Source organism: Eptatretus burgeri, chromosome 2 (assembly GCF_056783735.1).
Source record: "Eptatretus burgeri isolate ZD-2024b chromosome 2, Ebu_testis_v1, whole genome shotgun sequence".
Lineage (NCBI taxonomy): Eukaryota > Metazoa > Chordata > Myxini > Myxiniformes > Myxinidae > Eptatretus > Eptatretus burgeri.
In genome coordinates, this window is record NC_140962.1 from 94,111,353 (window position 1) to 94,132,294 (window position 20,942).

Genomic DNA, 20,942 nt, shown 5'->3' on the forward strand with positions numbered 1-20,942 from the left:
CAGACCACATGACCTTCTCCCATTTCTCCTCTGGATCATCCAGATGGTCATTGGCAAACTTCATACGGGCCTGGACATGCGCTGGCTTGAGCAGAGGGACCTTGCGTGCGCTGCAGGATTTTAACCCATGACGGCGTAGTGTGTTACTTATGGTTTTCTTTGATACTGTGGTCCCAGCTCTCTTCAGGTCATTGACCAGGTCCTGCCGTGTAGTTCTGGGCTGATCGCTCACCTTTCTCATGATCATTGAGGCTCCACGCGGTGAGATCTTGCATGGAGCCCCAGACCGAGGGAGATTGACTGTTATCTTGAACTTCTTCCATTTTCTAATAATTGCGCCAACAGTTGTTGCCTTCTCACCAAGCTGCTTGCCTATTGTCCTGTAGCCCATCCCAGCCTTGTGCAAGTCTACAATTTTGTCCCTGATGTCCTTAGACAGCTGTCTGGTCTTGCCCATTGTGGAAAGGTTGGAGTCTGATTGAGTGTGGACAGGTGTCTTTTATGCAGATAATGAGTTCAAACAGGTGCAGTTAATACAGGTAATGAGTGGAGAATGGGAGGGCTTCTAAAAGACAAAACTATCAGGTCTGTGATAGCCGGAATTCTTACTGGTTGGTTGGTGATCAAATACAGATTTCATGCAATAAAATGCAAATTAATTATTTAAAAATCATACAATGTGATTTTCAGGATTTTTGTTTTAGATTCCGTCTTTCACAGTTGAAGTGTACCTATGATAAAAATTACAGACCTCTACGTGCTTTGTAAGTGGGAAAACCTGCAAAATCAGCAGTGTGTCAAATACTTTTTCTCCCCACTGTATTTTATATATATATATATATATATATATATATATATATATATATATATATATATATATATATATATATATATATATATATATATATATAGATATATATAGTTACGGCTGTGGAAATTCATAAACCACCATTCAAGTCCCGTAGGTAAGATAACTCTAAGTACATGTGTAGTTAGCCCCAAACCCATTGTTTAGAAGGAATTTATGTGATTCATTCGGCTGCGACACTTTGAGTTAGGTGTTTTTCTGTTCTGTCTTTATTTTGAACCAACCACGTCTCAACCGCCACCCTCACAACAACCACCACCATCTTCGCCACTACCCCCACTGACGAACGCCATCCTCCACGGTCCACACTACAACGGTTTCCGCGTTGGAAACCGTCGAGAACGCAAGGAGGGAAAGAAGAAGGCACAACGATGGCACGTGGATTTTTCCTGCCTATTTTTCCCGTCTGACTTCCCCGTGCTTTGGAGTGGCGGAAGAGCGATGCAGGTCAAAGGTGAGAAAAGGTGGGGGCCTCTTTTTGGGGGAAGAATGCTCTGGCTCCAAGCCAAAAAACTGACTCCCTCGGCCCCCAAACAGAGCGGGGTGGAGGGAAAGCGTGAGGGCACGCCCCCTTTGAGAAGCTTTTACAAGAAGCTCGAAGGGAGGCGGGGCCGAACACGGGGGCGGAGTCAAGGGTGGAGCCCCGGGCTGTTAAAGTCGGACACTGGCAGAGCGCTTTTGGTTGGTGCTCTGGCTCTCTTGGTCCTCTTCCTGTCTTCTGGCTCGCTCGTCCTCTTCTCTTCGTGGTGGCCGCTGGCCTGGTCTTTTGTGGGGCGGTCCCGAGACCCCGCTGGTGGGACGGAGCGTCTTCCATTCCCCACACCGCGACCGAGCAACAACGTTCCCCCCCCCCCTTCAATTCGCGCTGGGAGAGCGCCGGAAACTCCGTCCGTGGCGTCGAGCGGCCAACACGTGCCGGCGCGAGGAACGCCGAAGAGGACTCGCTTACCCCGCCAGGGCACGGAGTCGCGGCCAGGCGCGACCATGTCGACGGACGTAGGAGAGAGAGACTCGACGGCCCAAAGGGAAGTGACGGGACCCAAGAGGCGTATGATGAGGAAGAACGAAATCTGGAAGAAAGGTTAAAAACGGCCAAAACCATAGCTGGAACTCAAAAACTTCATGCTTTCATCTCTATTTCTGAAACTGCTCTTGAAGTACGTGAATTCAGCCTTAGCGAGAACACCATATCGAGTCAGCGATTTCAAAATCTACACCAACTTTTAACGAGAAACTCTTAGGTTATGTCACAGTGCACTATGATGGAAAATGGTGGCTTGCCTGCATCATGGAAGCCTTTCAGGACGCTCATGAAGTGATAGTGGATTTTTTTTTCATCGAAACGGGCCCGCAAATAGTTTTTTTCCTGTCATTGAAGATCACTGCATTTTAGACATTTCTGATATACTTCTTTCCGTAGAACAAAAAACTGCGACAGGTAGAACCTACACAATCGGTAAAAAAGAAACACAGCTGTCAAATAAAACATTGGTTGGCAAAAAATCTTGACTATAATATGCTTGGAAAAACTCTTACTCATACTTGTATCGCTTCCAGTTCCTGCATGTGCATGTGGAAAATGTATGTACAATATAGTGATATAGTGTATTGGAAATCTTGTTTCAAATATTGTGCTGTGTATTGTGGCGTATTGTATGTCCAGCACCCGAGTCCTCCAACATAAATCTTTGCCATGCGTGAACCCATTGGGATCCCATTTTCATTTATGCTGAGGTGTTGGAGTATATGAAGGGGGTATTTTCATACGAAAAAATCAGGACAATCGGTTTGGCTGGGGAGCGGGGGCCCAAGATCAAAGGGCGCCCCAAACTATTACTTTTGGAATTACTGTTTTGAAGTGATTTTACTTTACGACATTGGAAAGATCTGGCTTTTACGAGCATTTTGATACCAACATCAGCCAAATCGGACCACTACAACCTGTGATATGGCCTCTGGAAGATTTTGGGGCAGCCGGAGGCGCCCAAATTTGGGGGCCTCTAAAATGGGCCCACTGGTCTAAAAGTTGGTATTTTGAGTTTTTTCACCCCAGTGAATAAATGACCAACATATGGGGAGAAAATGAGGTATTAGTGTTGGGAGGGTGTGTACACTTGACATGGAATGCCCCATTATTCTTGGAGAATGCCTGCATCAAATTTCTCATTACCATCTCAACGGGTTCTACTCACGGTTTCAATAATCTGCCTTCCTTTCTCCTGCAGCATTATTCCTTCTATGACTTTATCGTCACAAAGGCTCGGGGGAAGAGCGGTGAGCCTTCATTCTGACTACTTTCTGGATGCCCTTAACCCCCCCTCCCCCCCCCCCCCCGATGAGGTTCTAACCGATTCAGCCTGTTTGATCGTATTGGTCTTCTTACCTTTTGGAGCATAATCAGATGTTGTGTCGAATGTTTTTGTCAATCTCATCACTTTTGTTCAAAAACATTTTCTCACAGGTCCCCTGTTTAATTTTGATGTCCACGATGACATCCGTCTCCTCAATGATGCATCAATAGAGAAAGATGAGGTACACATCTATGATGAAACTATACCACTCGAGAAAATCTTCTACTTTCTTATTCTACCTCCACACACTTTTCCTACCTCATCTCACCCTTGCTTATACATTTACATTATTATACTGACTTATCTTGTGACATTCTGGTCAATAGTATGCTAAAATCATGATTAAATGGTGCAACCCAATCAATTTAGACTTTGATTGTTCCATTTTGTATGGCAATCAGATCAAGTCTCATCATCATTACCGTAATTTTTGGCCAATAAGTCGATGTGGAATACAAGTCGAATTGGCTAATTTCCCCCATTTTGCTTTCTTTCATTCATAGATAAGTCGATTCGAGTATAATACGATGCTTGATCAACTATGGTAGTTCGTAAAACTGGCAGTCATTCAGGACAGTAGAGGTGTTAATTCCAACCTGACCACTCACAGCATCACTTCCAACAACGGAACTTCCACGGTCATGAATATTCATGAAATGTTTTGTGTATGTCATTTGAACTGCATTGTGGGATGACCTTTTGGATAAATTGGGAATGTGAATAGTTTTTGAACGTGTTATCATATAGAGGTACAGTATTTAAAACGAACCACAGAATCATGATCAGCACTGGCTCATAGCACATTCCATTTCACCAGTCGTGAACACATTTCTCGCTGACACCACATTTCTCGTACGCAGTCATATTTCAGCCATTTTCCTCGGCAAACTTGAAAGCTGTCGTGTACGACTTGCGTGACTTTACGGGAGTCATTGATGCATTAAAGATGGATACATATGATTGGGATTAAAAGTGACGGATCAAACATAATTGGTGAGCACGTGCTCATTTATTGAGTGGATAATATCGTGTGCGTCAGTGAGCGGATTAACGTTTAATTGCTCACCCAATCGGGAAAACATTCTGGGCAATGATTTCTGTTGTGTGTTTTAAATTCGCAATGATACAATCGATTTCAGAAGATATCACACTTTGCATTTATGCTTTCATTTATGCAATTCAATGTCTCTGAATATTAGTCGAGGCCCAGAATTCTGGAAAATAGAGTATCCACTTTATGCCAAAAAATACAGCACATTTTAATGGATGCACTTTCAGTGCAGTTAAAATAGCTTGGATTGCTTAATGGAGTGGTCTTAATTACTGCTCCTAACAGAAAGATTTTGTGTAGCATTTATATGGAACGACCAACATGCATAAACCATTTCGTCCATTAAGTATGTCCCTATTAAAGCCCAGCACTCTGATCTTCTGCAGGTGTACAGTGTCTTCAGAAAGTATTCATAGCTCTCGTCTTTTGTCACATTTTGTTGTGCTACAGCCTAAATTTAATATGGATTTAATTTAAGTTTTTTGTCACCAATCTACACAAAATACCCCAAAATGACAAAGTGAAATCATGTTTTTGAAAATTTTACAAATTAATTAAAAATGAAAAGCTGAAATGTCTAACATCAACAAGTATTCAACTCCCTGAGTCAATACTTTGTAGAAGTGCCTTCGACAGTGATTACAGCTTCGAGTCATCTTGGGGATGTCTGTATCAGCTTTACACATCTGGATTCGGGGATTTTCTCCCCTTCTTTCTCACAGATTTGCTCAAGCTCTGTCAAGTTGGATGGGGAGCGTCAGTGAGCAGCAATCTTCAAGTCTTTCCACCGATTCTCAATGGGATTCAAGTCTGGGCTTTGGCTGGGCCACTGAAGGACTTTCATGTTCTTGTTCTGAAGTCATTCCAGTGTTACTTTGGCTGCATGCTTGGGGTCACTGTCCTGTTGGAACAAAAATCTTCACCGCAGTCTCAGGTCTTTTGCCCTCTGAAGCAGGTTCTCTGCAAGGATTTGCCTCTTTTGGGCTCAACTCATTGTTCACTCTATCCTGACAAGTCTCCCAGTCCCTGCCACTGAAAAGCATCCCCATTCCCCATAGCATGATGCTGCCACCACCATGCTTCATGGTAGGGATGGTATTATTTGGGTTATGAGCTGTGTTCGGTTTCCGCCAGACGTAGCGCTTTGCATTCAGACCAAAGAGTTCAATTTTAGTCTCATCAGGACACAGAATCTTTTGCCTCGTGCTCTCAGAGTCTTTCACATTCCTTTTTACAAACTCCAGGTGTGCTATTATGTGCCTTTTTCTCAGGAATGGCTTCTGTCTGGCCACTCTCTCATAAAGCCAACATTTGTGAAATGCTGCAGAGATTGTTGTCCTTCTGGCAAGTCCTCCAATCTCAGTCAAGGAATGATGTAGTTCTGTCAGAGTGATCATTGGGTTCTTGGTCACCTCCCTGACCAAGATCCTTCTTTCTCGGTTGCTTAGTTTTGTCGGACAGCCAGCTTGAGGAAGAGTCCAGGTAGTTCCAGGTTCTTTCTATTTCCTAATAATGATGGAGCTCACTGTGCTCTTGGGAAATTTCAACACTCAAGACATTGTTTTATCCCCTTCCCTAGATCTATGCCTCCTCACAACTCTATCTCAGAGTTCTACTGACAGTTCCTTGGACTTCATTGTAGAGTTTCTGTTCTGACATACTCTGTCAACTGTGGGACCTCTTATAGAAAGGTGTGTTTCTATCTACATCATGTCCAATCAATTGAATTGACCACAGGTGGACTCCATTCAAGATGTAGAGACATCTCAAGGATGATCAAAGGAAAATGGATGCACATGAGCTCAATTTGTTTGTCATAGCAAAGGGGTTGAATACTTATTGACGCGACATTTCAGCTTTTCATTTTTATTGATTTGTAAAAATTTCTAAAAACATGTTTTCACTTTGTCATTATGGGGTATTTCATGTTGATCAGTGACAAAAATTATTTTTAATCCATTTTAAATTCGGGCTGTAACAACATAATGTGACAAAAGTCAAGGGTTGTGAATACTTTCTGAAGGCACTGTCATCTATCTATAATTCCAGGTGTGTGTGTGTGTGTGTGTGTGTGTGTGTGTGTGTGTGTGTGTGTGTGTGTGTGTGTGTGTGTGTGTGTGTGTGTGTGTGTGTGTGTGTGTGTGTGTGAGAGAGACCGCTGTTTCTCGACAACCGCTGGTCCGATCTAATTGAAACTTGCCATGTATATTGTTGGGGACCTGAGGATGTGCCTTTTCAAGGTTTGATATTAATCGGACAAGTGCTTCCCAAGTTATGGCCATTTATTTACCAAACCAATGACAGGACACGTTGTGTGGGCGTGGCCGATGGGGAAGGGAAGCTCAGCCGCATTCCCCATTACAGGTTACAACGTATGGGATTCCGGAGAGTGATGACTTCGTGTATTCTAATAATTTCTCGATTTCTTATGCGCATTTATAGATAAACACAATGCCCCAAGTTATGATCGTTTTCATATTATACGGTGCATAAATTTCGGTAACATCAGAGTGAGCTGGTGTGCTCCGAACCAGGAAGTAATTTTTTTTTGTCTCTTCTCTTCTCTTTTTGTTTTTTCCTTGCGATGACATTGCGAAAAGGCAAAATACGTTGGTGCCAATTGAATAATTGGGCACTAAAACTAAATTGCGAATAATCGTAACAGCGAATAATATGCGAACTTCCGGGCTACGCCCGTACGGGCACGCGAGAGCAAAGAAATGGCCTGTGTGGTTGTTGTTTGTTGCTCGCGGTTTGAATATTTATTAATTTTTTTTTTTTTTTTACGGCCACGTACTAGTGTTACGAATACAGCTACCTCCAAGCAGGAGATTTTCTGATGCTGCAGCACACAATGACCTTGTCTTTAAAAGATACCATGTGATATTGAATGTCTGCAACTTATATGCAGATGAGATTACTGGCATTGTCCAAAAGGACACCTTGCTCTGCGATTATGTTGGTGCTCTGCCAAAACACATAATGATAATGACATTACCAACTTGGCTATCCTGTTGCACTGACTTTTAAAACATTGTTCTAGCTGAAGCTAAAATATATTTAATTGCAATGGTGATTGTGGTGGTGGTAGTAGTAGTAGTTGTAGTCGTAGTAGTAGTACATCTACTACTACTACTACCACCACTACTACTACTACTACTTTTACTTAACATGCAAATGAAAATTGGCTTTGAACTTTAAACAAGTTTGTATAAATATAAACTTGCTTTCAAGATATAAAATTAGTCTTTGCTTATGGTTGTAATATGATGGATTAAATACATAACAAGGACCCAAACTCATTAATGAGGATTCTCAATAAAGGATGTAACACTTTGGACAATTTCAGTTGCTTTCAGTCACGTTGCAGTCATAGATACAGGATTATGGAAAAAGGAGGTTTGGTTTGGGTGTGGGGGGTCCACTACCATGCCAAGCATGGCCACAAACGATTTTGGGAAGGGCAATCCACACATACGTCTGCAGTAAAAGTCCAAATAAATGTAAAAGGAAATCAACGATGTGAAGGTCACATCATTCACGAAGTTTGTTACCCTCACCAGAGGAGAGGGTATTGCACTTGGGTCCGTTTGTCTGTCTGTCTCGTTCTGTCTGTCTGTTTGTTACTTGCGAAAATCGAAGATTTTTCAAGTATATTGGTTGGTCTTGTTACTTGGCGAAATCTTCGATTTTGTCAAGTATGTTGGTTTGTTCCGTTTGTTGGTTTGTTTGTCCGGTCATCTACAGCCCAAACGGCTGGACCAGTCGTTCTTAAATTTTTACACCTGATAGGCAATCCACCTGAGACGGTCCGCATCCAAACCCCGTCTTAATCGGACTAAACGTCACGACGTGATGTCACACAACGTGAAGACACATTTTTGGACATAACTCGGTGACCGGAAGTCGTAGCGACTTCCGGTTGACGCCAAATTAAACTTCATTCACATATCTAAATGATTACTAAATGCATCTTATTACAAATTACGCATAGTTTTTGCAAGCGTATGACGTCAAAGTTTTGCTTATTGACGTCATTTTTTATCCCCCGCCGCATGGCGGAAGGGGGATATTGTTGTCACCCAGGTCGTCCAGCTGTCCGTCCGGCTGTCTGTCTGTCCGTCTGGGCGTCAACATTTATAGCTGTCAGTGTGATAACTCATAAACTTTTCGCCATATTGATTTGAAATTTAGGTCACACATGTACCACCTGAAAAGGAAGAACCCTATTGATTTTGGGTGTGGTTGGATCCAAGATGGCCGACTGGGGCTGCCATCTTGAAAAAAATGTTTTTTGTAATAAATGGAAAACCGCTTATCTGATTTCAATTATTTTTGGTTTCTACGTTCCTCACCCCTGGGGAACTTTTTCGAGATGATGACCAAATGGTGTCTTGTTTCCAATTCACCTCCCTCATTATCTGGAATATGTATGACCTTTTTCATTCAATGGCAGGGGATTCCCCATCTCTGATGGTATATTTAAAAATATTTACGCTCGTGTGCAGCCGAAACAACTGAAGCAATCGTTCTCAAATTTTAACACGTGATAGCCAATCTTGCTGAAATAGTGTGGGATCAAATCACGTCATAATCGTACTTAACGTCATGACCTTACGTCAAAAAAGGTGTAAACAAGCTTTTGAACATAACTCAGTAACCGGAAGTCGTAGCGACTTTCTGTTGACGCCAAAACAAACTTCAATGGAATATCTAAATGTTTTAAAATGCATGTTAGTACAAATTATGCACAGTTTTTGCAAGCGTATGACGTCAAAGTTTTAGCTATTGGCGTGATTTAAAAAAAATTCTATTCCTTCTACAGGTCACGATTCTTAACCAATTTGGATGAAATTTTAACAGCTGATAGAAATCCACAGTGCAAAAAGATATGTGACTTTTGGTGATGTTCAAGATCAGGATCTGGATTCTGCATCACTTTACATTATCGCCCATTATAAACCAATGGGGAATTTTGTGAATTACACATGGCTATTTCTCAAACAGTTTTGCACTTATTATATTGAAACTTATACTGTCTATTTATGCATGTAATATTAACATGTGCACAAAGTTTGATCGAAATTGACCCAAGGTCAAGGTCAGGGTCACCCAAAACATGAAAAACACACTTATAAAATACATATTTTTGTTTTACAACATATTTCAAACCTGATAATGGGATCGTAAAGCTGGTTGAAAGGCAATGTTCCGAGCTATTTTCAAATATTTTCTACGATCAGAATGAAGGCAACAAGCACAGATGATAACTTGTTGAATGTCACATGGTGGCTTTAAATGAGTTGTGAAAATTTTCAATCTGCTGCCGTTACCATGACAACGCGCGCCTGATAATTGTCATTTGTGACGTCGCGTCATTTTATTTATGTGCGAACAAATATACACCACACATTCCATGACATTACAGCTTGGAACACCACACGGAAAGGTCAACTAATTCGCCAAGTGTCGTGCTAAACACGATTTTTTTCATTTGTTTGCTTGTTACTTACGAAATCTAAAGATTTCATAAGTATATTGATGACTTCCGTTTTTGTTTGTTTGTTTGTTTGTTTGTTTGTTTGTTTGTTTGTAGGCACGATAACTCGAGAACGGAAGAAGCTACCAATGTCAAATTACACCACGTGATTCAGGAGGGTGATGGCTAGTGCTGATTAGATTTTGGTCAAAATCGGTCAAAGGTCAAGGTCACAGTGAGGTCAAACATAATTCCGTAAATTCATGTGGAGAAATGGAGTATTTTTGCTTTGCTCGACGTTACGAGGTCGTTTTAACTTCGATTTTAATTTTGTCTTCGGTTTTTGCGATCACTGAGGACGCTTAAAACTCGGTTGTCGAAATTCTTGTAAAAACCGGATGTTTTGGAGACGTTTTAAGATTGTATAAAAAAATATTTCACTTGATGCGTCACGGGTCGTCCCATGATGCAGTGCGCTCGAGCAGACGCGTCGTTGAGTTAGGTTAAGGTATAATGTAATTGCGTGGAGAAATGGAGATTTTTGCTTCGGTCGACGTTACGATTTTTGATGGTTTGATACAGAATTATCGTAGAAACTCACATGGCCCGCCAGCTTGGGCCTGAAACCGCCTCACTTCGTTTCTAGCAAGGCCATCCCAGACAGCGAACACACCTCGCTCTGACCCCACAACATGACACGAATCGCCCACACCGAAATTGGCACGCGAATCATCCAGCAAAAACCCCTGGGCTGTGCCCGGGTGACCAGTCGAGGGTCCGGCATGCCCGCTCGGTCGTTCGACCAGCATTGATCAACTCGCTCGTTCCGCGCGCGCCAATGTGGCCCGAACTTTACATTCCCTGGTTCGATCGCAGCTTCGCTGGCCATAAAGACAAGAAGACGTTCACCATCCGTGGAGAATCCACTGCTGCCAGCGAGGACCGAAGGTGCGTCATCATGGATAAATCCGTGCATGTCTCACGAGCTGCGTACATGTCTGCTTTCGAGCACATTCCATACAGTGCACGCGGTTCCGCCATTACGCACGTGGCCAGCACTCGCATTCACACGACTCTGCTCGCGTGTGCGCGGGGCGAACACCAATATGTGTCGCATATTGAGGTTAAAAAGGAACAAGCCGCTTCTACCCGCACACTTATATCCTGCCCAATATGGCATGGAGTCGACTTTATCGGCCTCCGTACGTGTTTCGTGCAGCGTGGGCGTCGTGCTGGCTGTTTCCCATGCCGTGAAATACACCATTCGTGCAGCCTCTTAAGAGGTATTTATTCGCATGCCTTTTTAATGCAACCGGCAATGGTCACCAGATCATCGGAAGCTTGAGTCGATAATCCTGCACCAACAAGCACACCACATGACTCGGCGCTGCAGTTTCCCCACTGCGGCACCGCACGCGTTGGCCTCCACGAGGCCCCACCTTACAGCGAAGGCGCACATGGCTGATTTGCCTCAGGAATAATCAGAAAAGAAGAAGAGTAGGGATGAAATAAAGGAAAAAAATGATTTAAGCAACCCCAGCTAATAGATCATCGCAACGCACTCCCTTGTTGTCCCACGAAACAAAAGGAAGGGGACTAGCTACACGTATAATAATGGAATAACTGTCTTGGGACACCTATCTGTTGTGTGTATCTTCTTCTTTTGGCTGCTCCCGTTAGGGGTCGCCACAGCGGATCATCCGTGTGATCCGCATAGTGATTTGGCACATGTTTTACGCCGGATGCCCTTCCTGACGCAACCCTGGTCACGTGTGTGTGTGTGTGTGTGTGTGTGTGTGTGTGTGTGTGTGTGTGTGTGTGTGTGTGTGTGTGTGTGTGTGTGTGTGTGTGTGTGTGTGTGTGTGTGTGTGTGTGTGTGTGTGTGTGTGTGTGTGTATATATGTATGTATATGTATGTATATATATATATGTATATGTATATATATATATATATATATATATATATATATATACTACTACGTGCCCGTAAAAAATAATAAATAAATAAACCACACAGGCTGTTTCTTCGCTCTCACGTGCCCGTACGTGCGTGACCCGGAAGTTCGATATTATTCGCAATTTACTTTTAATACCCAATTATTCAATTAGCGCCAACGTATTTTACCTCTTCGCAATGTCGTGGCAAGGAAAAACAAAAAGAGAAGAGAAGAGAGAGAAAAAATTTACTTCCTGGTTCGGAGCATACCAGCACTCTGATGTTCCCGAAATTTATACACGGTCTTATATGAAAACGATCATAACTTGGGCCATTGTGTTTATCTATAAATGCGCATAAGAAATCGAGAAATTATTATAATACATGAAGTCATCACTCTCCGGAAGCCCGTACGTTGTAACCCGTAATGGGGAACGTGGCTGAGCTTCCCTTCCCCATTGGCCACGCCCACACAACAACGTGTCTTCCCATTGGTTTGGTAAATAAATGGCCATAACTTGGGAAGCACTTGTCCGATTAATATCAAACCTTGAAAAGGCACATCCTCAGGTCCCCAGCAATATACCTGGCAAGTTTCAATTAGATCGGACCAGTGGTTGTCGAGAAACAGCGGTCACACACACACACACACACACACACACACACACACACACACACACACACACACACACACACACACACACACACACACACACACACACACACACACACACACACACACACACACACACACACACACACACACACACATTGCTGGAATTATAGATCGATATATATAAAATCGATTCCGTATTTCCCCCTTTCTTGCTTTTCCCAACCCACCATTGTACTCCTCCGTCGTGACTCCTCTGGAGTTGTGATATCCCCTGCTTTTTAGGTCATCTCCACCAAGATGACCTAATAAAGCCGGACCAAATGTCCGTCCGTACGTACGTTCGTCCGTCAACAATTTTTCTTTCCGATCTTGATGAAACTTAGTATGTGGGTAGAGGTCGATGAGTGTTGCACAGCGATATAACTTTTGTCCGGGTTCAAGGTCAGGGACGAGGTCACATAAGTTATAAAAATCGCCATTTTCAAAACCTATCTCGTCTGCCATTCTACAAGATATTCGGCAACTGTTTATTGATTATGATAGTAAAAAATATTATCTTGTATCTCACTGGACAGATTTTTGAATTTCCTTCCCGTTTGATCGTCACGTGATCTGGAAGATGGTCAAAAACGCCGATTCGATTCGCAAAGAAGGAAGGAAGGAGAAATGAAATATAAATATAAAACACATTTTTAGCCTTTTATATTAGTGCAAAAGTTTCAAAACCCAAAATGTAAACGTCGGCATTTATTTTCAAAATATTTCGTGCGCGCGCGCCAAAATGCCGAGTCATCTTTAACCAAACTGCGTAGTAGAACTGCGCAGTAGTCCGGTCATGGCGTCTGAGCAGTGGCCAGCGTGGTTCAGATTGACTGTGGTTTCTGGGGCGAAGGTGATTGTTAAGAAGTATGTCGGCGGTATAAATTTGAGTGACTGTATTGGTGATTTAATCACGCAACATCTTGACAACGAATATTCTGGCCGAACGATTGCATCAATTCAGTGCATCAGCAGGGATAATTCGCAGGCTCCTCTCAATCGTGCTGATATCTAACATAATCACCGGCAGACATAGGGCTGCAGGCTGTGGGGCGAGGCCACGGATCCCGGATGAGGGGATAAGTGATAAATTATGCTACATGCTTTGGGCTTTCTGATTAATATATCAATGAGTACATTCCATAATTAATGAATTAATAATTAATGAATCTGGCATACAAAAAATGGCCCTTAGTATGCTATTAAATATAGGATTATCCCAGATCCCCCATTAAATGCATGTTTAGCCAGGTTGTTCAGTAATTGGATGTTACATGTGTGTCGGGAGATGAAGGAGGCTGTTCATTGTTCGTACGGTGGTGGTGTACCGAGAGGTTCTTCTCCTTCCTTCCCCTCTCCGAACGAGTCCCCGCTCAGTGCTCTGAGAGGGAGTGGCCTCGAGAGCGAGCGCCAGAAAGGCAGGGGTGGATCTGCGACGGGAGCGCCGAGGTGGTGCGATCGGCTGTACAGGGGACGGCTGTGTCTGTTTGCGATCGGCTTTCGCGAGGAGCGAGCCGAAAGAAAGGCAGGGAAGGGACCGCATGAGGTCTGTCTGCCATCGGCTGGGAGAGGATCTGCCTGAGCGTCGAGTCGAGCGATCGGCTTTTCGTGAAGAGCGAGCCGAAAGAAAGGCAAGGAAGGGACTGCTAGAGTTGAGTCTGCGATCTGCTTCGTGAAAGAGGCAGGAGGAACTGCATGAGGGGAGTCTGCGATCGACTTTTATGGGGAGGTCCTCGACGGGTTCGTCCAGGGTCCGGTGGCGAAGCCTCTGACTGTCCCCCTGCTCACGGCACGGCCCGACACGTCTTGTAGTCCCATCGATCCGCCTGCGGAGCCCAACATCCCGATTTGGCCTAACCTGGTGAACAGGCCAGGCCCGAACTTGTATACTGGACCTTGTGAAAAGCCAGCTGGAGCATACCACAGATCTTTCGTCTTGTGCCGTCGACCTTACGGGGGCTGAACGCGCTGAGGCTGCGTGCGTGGGCGGTGCGACAAAAGGAGGACGACGCCGCCATTTTGCCATGCTGCATGCTCGAGCTGGGTGTCGACTGGTCAAAATAGTGATTTATCCACCACAAATTGCAATAGTAATCATTCATGGTTTTTTCCACTCCAAATATGTTGTAGAATGACATACTAAAATTCATCTTAAATCGGAGCATTGGAACATTTCCATTTTGACCTCTGTTTGAGGCAGCATTTTCCCACAAATATCATAAAATAAAATTTTGGGGTGGGGTCGAGATTTATGGTAATATTGTGAACAATTCAAAACTTATCCCAAATATAGAGGCATCAACAGATTCATAATGAAAATGCATTTCTAACAATACCATATATAATGGTATTGACCTAAGATTAGTGTTTTTAAAAGTTGATAATGTTTGGAGAATGTGACCAAAATAGTTATTTTTGGATGAATGACCATTTCAGATTTAATTCCGCAGTAAAGATAACTGAATGGTCTATTTACTTTGTCCTATGTTATTGTGGTTGCCATAAAAGATACAATAAATGTACTAATGATTGAAAGGGGCTGAGGGCTGAGGGCTGTTCACTCACATGATGACTGGAAAGGCATATGACAGGGCCACACCTTCTGATGGACACCTTCCGTGGACACCTTCTGATGGATGCAGCTCTAAATACCATGCTTGCTTCAACGGCATTTGGCACTCTGGTTCCTATTTCATGTATATCTCGGATGCATGACAATAGTGATGGTGTTGAGCTGGAGACAAACACTAATTTTGGAAGTGTAGTCATGGAGCACAAGGATGATGAATCAAGTGAAGAGATAAATATGCAACTCTCATCAGATGTTGATGAAATTGTCTCCAGATATGGATAGCATTACAGTTGATCTGTATGAGGTAGAGAAACTGTATGATTCATTGGTAGAGAAAGAAGTAGCATTGGAAAGTGCTTTCTCAAAAGACATCTTTAAGAGGATAGATTCTTTAATGAAGAAAGCCACAGATTCACTAAAGCATCATCGAACAGCACAGCTTTGGATGACATACATGAGAATGGTAGATATCAGAACATACTGGTGACTGGAATTTGCATGTGCAGACCTTGCATGATATGCTGCCTTATATGGCTGCTGCTGGTCACAACCTACACACTAAATCAATGCATATATACCTCCAGCAGCTTACCCACTTACCAGTTAAGCATCCTGAAGTGCAGCAGCATTTTGAAAATGACTTTCATGTAGTCTGTCGTTCAGACCAATACTGGGCTGGGCTTTCAACATATCTTGTGATTGAGCAGGTCCTCATGAGAAGCCTGAAGACTACAGGAGGTTTGACAAGAGGAAGAGGGATGGATGAAACACAAAGGCTAACATGGCTACTATCAAGTCCTGTCTGCTCAGAGGTTAACACTGCTTTGCAAGATTACACATCAGTGCACTGTAGTTCTAGCCATCAACAGAAGGACCTGTCTTCTGCTCGTCAAGAAAGGGACATCAATGACACCCATAAACTCCTGTCATTCCTGTCATCAAAAAATCCATTTGATACTGACCTAAGCCTGCACAGCATTGACACTGGTGTTACTGCAAGTGATTCAGTCAATGTTGATAATGTCTTCTGTGTAGGGGAGAAGATCTTAAATGAAATGATTGGTCACAAGGTGTTAGACTGTGTTCAAGAAAAAAAAAATCAGGTTGTGACTCGACAGGCAAAGGCCATGCAAACAGCCAAAGAGTCTGTATCTATTGATCCGTTATTGCTCTTTCAGCGTATGGTTACTGCAGGAAAAGAATCTGGTGATTTACAAGAGACATTTACACATGAGCTTTGCAGTTACCCTCCATCACTTTTTGAAACAAATCATGTACTGCTTGCACCTAATAAATCACCACTGGCAGATGCTCTATGGAACCAACTCCCATCTAATTTCTCTGGCATGTTTAGGATTTCAAATGATGTGCAATATGTTCTAGATGGTGGTGCACTCCTGCATATAATTCCATGAAAAGTTGGACAGACCTATGATGAAATCTGTAGCCACGACAAAATATGTTGCAGATAAATACAACCATGCCATCATAGTCTTCGATGGATATGAAAATGGACCATGTACCAAAGATGTTACACATGACAAGCGAGCAAAATCGGATGCCAGTGTCCCTTTACATTTCACTCGTGACATGGTCTGTCCAATGAAGAAAGATCAGTTTTTGACAAACAATGTCAACAAACAGATTTATCAACCTACTCAGTGAACAATTTGAACTGCATGCTTGTGATGCACTGCATACAAAAGGAGATGCAGATTTCCTGATCACACAAACTGCTATTAAATCAGCTGATAGCAAGGACACTGTTCTTGTTGGTGACGACACTGACTTACTAGTACTCCTTTGCAGTCAGGCATCGGAGACAGTGTATGATATCTATTTCAGACCAGAACCAACGTCAACATCAAAAAAGATCCCAAGGTGCTGGAACATCAAACTGGTCCGAGACATACTTGGAGACCATATCTGTGATAATCTTTTGTTTGCTCATGCCATACTGGGATGTGACACCACATCCAGGGTATTTGGCATTGGAAAACCAGTAGCGTTAAAGGAATTGAAGTCAAGTGCATATTTTCGGCAGCAGGCCGCTTTTTCAAAAACGCTCAAGCAACACAGAAGGACATTGTAACAGCAGGTGAAAGTGCCATGGTGTGTCTGTACAATGGTCAACCTGGTGAGAAACTGGACTCACTTCGCTTGCATCGCTTCTACCAGAAGGTTTCAACCAATACAACATTTGTGCAGCCTCGTATCTTGCCCCCCCCCCCCCACATCTTCAGCAACCCAGTACCATAGCCAACGTGTTGATCATCAGGTCCAACAATGGAGTGGGGTTGAAATGTGTGCTGAGGATTGGGGATGAAAGATCATCAATGGTAAGATGGTGCCCGTGGACACTAACTTGAAGCCTGCACCTGACAATCTCCTGAAAGCCTTCAACTGCAATTGCAGAACTAACTGTAGTACACAGAGATGTTCTTGTAGAAAATTTGGCTTAAAATGTTCTCCAGCATGTGGAGAATGTAAAGGCCTACACTGCTCTAACGCAATCCTGCCTGATCCAGAAAGTGATGCTGAGGATGTATTATAATGTGTAATTTGTGACTGTTTTTTTTTCAAGGTGTTTTTTAGAAGTGACTTACTTGAAGTCGTTTAAAATATTTATTTTTCTTCATTAGATATACATGTCAGCTCTTGATAGCACTATAAAATAGTGATTGTTATGTCGTTTTAACAAATAGTGTAGTACTAGTTTTCTAGTTACATGTGGTATTGAAAAGAAAATGGCTACCCTGGAATTGGACTGTGAAGATTCACATGTACATATTACAAAACTAGCTGAAGTACCCGGTAATACCCGGGAAATTTGCCCTATTTTCCTCATGCTAGTTTGACTGAGGAATTAGTTGTATGGAGAAAATTAGGAAGGCTTCTTTTATTCCTCAGATTTATGGGAGGAAGGCTTTATGCTGCCGTAATCCTCAGAGAGGTCATAGTTGAAGGCTGCCTTGAGCCACTCAATGTTTCTCGCACCAGTGGCAACTGCCCTTGATGTCCTGCCAAAACGCGGACCTAGAAAGCTGGAACGTGAGTTTTGTGCTTCTCTCGCCCATCGGTGTGACGCTCTATTTGCAGTTAGGCGACGCTCTCTCTCTCTCTGCAGCCGACTCTGCTTGCCTGGCTCGTTCATGAGCAGATATTATATCAGCAGTAAGATGTCTCTCTCTCTCTCTCTCTCTCTCTCTCTCTCTCTCTCTCTCTGTCTCTGTCTCTGTCTCTGTCTCTGTCTCTGTCTCTGTCTCTGTCTCTGTCTCTGTCTCTGTCTCTGTCTCTGTCTCTGTCTCTGTCTCTGTCTCTGTCTCTGTCTCTGTCTCTGTCTCTGTCTCTGTCTCTGTCTCTGTCTCTGTCTCTGTCTCTCTGTGTCTGTATCTCTCTCTCTCTCTCTCTGTGTGTCTGTATCTCTCTCTCTCTCTCTCTCTCTCTCTCTCTCTGTGTGTCTGTATCTCTCTCTCTCTCTCTCTCTCTCTCTGTGTGTCTGTATCTCTCTCTCTCTCTCTCTGTGTGTCTGTATCTCTCTCTCTCTCTCTCTGTGTGTCTGTATCTCTCTCTCTCTCTCTCCTGTGTGTCTGTATCTCTCTCTCTCTCTCTCTCTCTCTCTCTTTCTCTCTCTCTCTCTCTCTCTCTCTCTGTGTGTGTCTGTATCTCTCTCTCTCTCTCTCTCTCTGTGTGTGTCTGTATCTCTCTCTCTCTCTCTCTCTCTCTCTCTCTGTGTGTGTCTGTATCTCTCTCTCTCTCTCTCTCTCTGTCTGTATCTCTCTCTCTCTCTCTCTCTCTCTCTCTCTCTCTCTCTCTCTCTCTCTCTCTCTCTCTCTCTCTCTCTCTCTCTCTCTGTCTCTCTCTCTCTCTCTCTCTCTCTCTCTCTCTCTCTCTCTCTCTCTCTCTCTCTCTCTCTCTCTCTCTCTGTCTCTCTCTCTCTCTCTCTCTCTCTGTATCTCTCTCTCTCTCTCTCTCTCTCTCTCTCTCTCTCTCTCTGTATCTCTCTCTCTATCTCTATCTCTATCTCTATCTCTATCTCTATCTCTATCAGTAGGGTAAGAATACTGATTCTGGCTCACTTTTCCCCATGTAAATGAATGGGGGATTTTCAGCGATTCATATTTTTTTCCTTAAAAATAAACCCCCTTTTTATCCCAAGGTATATTTATTTGTCTCCCCTTTTAACTTGGAGGTTGAACCTCATTGAATTGAACACCTGGGGGTTGAACAGCTCACTCATTGAACCTATAAAGATTTGTTCATTCTCAAATTCCTTCAATAGTTTAATTTTCTTTGCACAATAATCCCCATCTAAAATATTGACAAACAAAACATTTGAATCTTTATATTTTTTAAGATACCCCATTTGTGCCATTACGAAATGATAAACTTCTCTTAATGCTCTCATCTGACCACCTCCTGAGCCACATATCATTTTGAGATTATAGTAAATTGTTTTTTCATTGTTCAATTGATAACCATCAAAGTTTTCAGTCCATTCAAGGATATTCATTTTTTTCTTTACATCCTCTAACTTACTAGTTTTTAAATTAATTCGCTTATTTGTTTTATTTACCTTTGTTTTAGTTATTTTTTCAATAAGACTTATTTGATATTTTTCACATTCATTATGTTTTCCATTTATATACCAAGACTGAGATTTTCTCCACTCTTTAGTTTGATTAATACTTGGTTTAACCATTTATATATTGTGAAAAAGCGGCGGTAGCCCTTAAAAAACCCTAACCCATCTTCCCATCGTTAAAACATAATCTATTTTATACACTCTATCATACAATATCCATATGGAACACAATCTATTCCATTATCTAAAATAAATCTCTTATCATCAAAGGCTCCTAATGCCTTTTTATTTACTTCTTCACTATATATGTTATGTTTATAACTTCTTATTGTATTCATTTTCCTATATTCTTCTTTCTTATTCATCAAACAATTATAATAATTTCTAAAAGTTATTGATTTCTTTATTACATATTTCTTTATTCCCTTTAACCTCTTATCAATCTGTTCACCATACTTATAAGCATATGCCTTTGCTCTCAATCCAATAAACTCACTCATTACTTTTCCACCCAACTCATCCTTAAACTTACCAATAACCTTTTCATTCTTTTTGGAAAATAACTCACTCTTCTTGCTGAAATTACTTGTATCATATACTCCAATATTTTTCTTCATATCTTCATAAACATCATCAGTTTTTATATCTAGGATAAAACTATCAGTATCCATATACAACAATGAAACATTTTCACCATACTCTTTCTTTAAGTCATTATACAAATAATCATACATCAATATCTTTGATAAATCAAGAACTGCTGTTCCAATATAAATTGGTTTATCCATTACAATACTTTCCTTTTTCATATGAATTGCAGAAAAGTTCTCTGAAAAAACCTCTTCTCTCTCAAAACTTGGTTTATTTATCATTCTCGAAGCTTCTTTCCAAGATGTTGCGAATCTAATGTTTTGCCTGTTTCTAACATTTTCCATAGTCTTTCCAAATACAGCATTATTCATTAATTTATAAAAGTCCCCTTCAAATTTTACTTTTGTATTTGCTCTCATATCTGTATTGAATTGAATATACTTTTTCACCCAAGGACTTTGTTTAAATTTTAAAACTCTATGAATTTTAGCTACTCTCAATCCTTCTCTCAAAAACTGTTTTAAGCTTCTCTGATGCAAAACATATCCCTCTTTATCATAGAATGTTGTTAATAACTTTTCTGTTGATTTACCTTTAATATTAAAACTTTTATGATAATCACTTAACCATTCTTTCTTTGGAGTTTCTTTCTCACATGCAAAAGGAAGATCTTTATGCTTATTATGAAGATCACTCGGGTACCTCAAATCAACTTCAAAATAATAACCTTCTTCTTCGTCATTCAATTCCTCTTGAGAAGAAATAACAATATTCATCAAAGCCTTTTCATAATCCTTTTCTTCCACCCACTCTAATTTACCATAAGGCAGAGATTGAGACATTGCCCATCCATA

At 42.0% G+C, this 20,942-nt stretch overlaps 1 protein-coding gene across 1 annotated transcript in view; it reads left to right on the forward strand.

Moving 5' to 3' along the window:
* FAM50A (family with sequence similarity 50 member A) overlaps nt 1–20,942 on the forward strand; it is a 61,756-nt gene that overhangs the window by 16,495 nt on the left and 24,319 nt on the right. The window contains exons 10-11 of the mRNA XM_085870328.1: nt 3,094–3,142; nt 3,330–3,400. Of these exons, the coding sequence (XP_085726454.1) occupies nt 3,094–3,142; nt 3,330–3,400 (120 nt within the window). The remainder of the gene's footprint in view (nt 1–3,093; nt 3,143–3,329; nt 3,401–20,942) is intronic.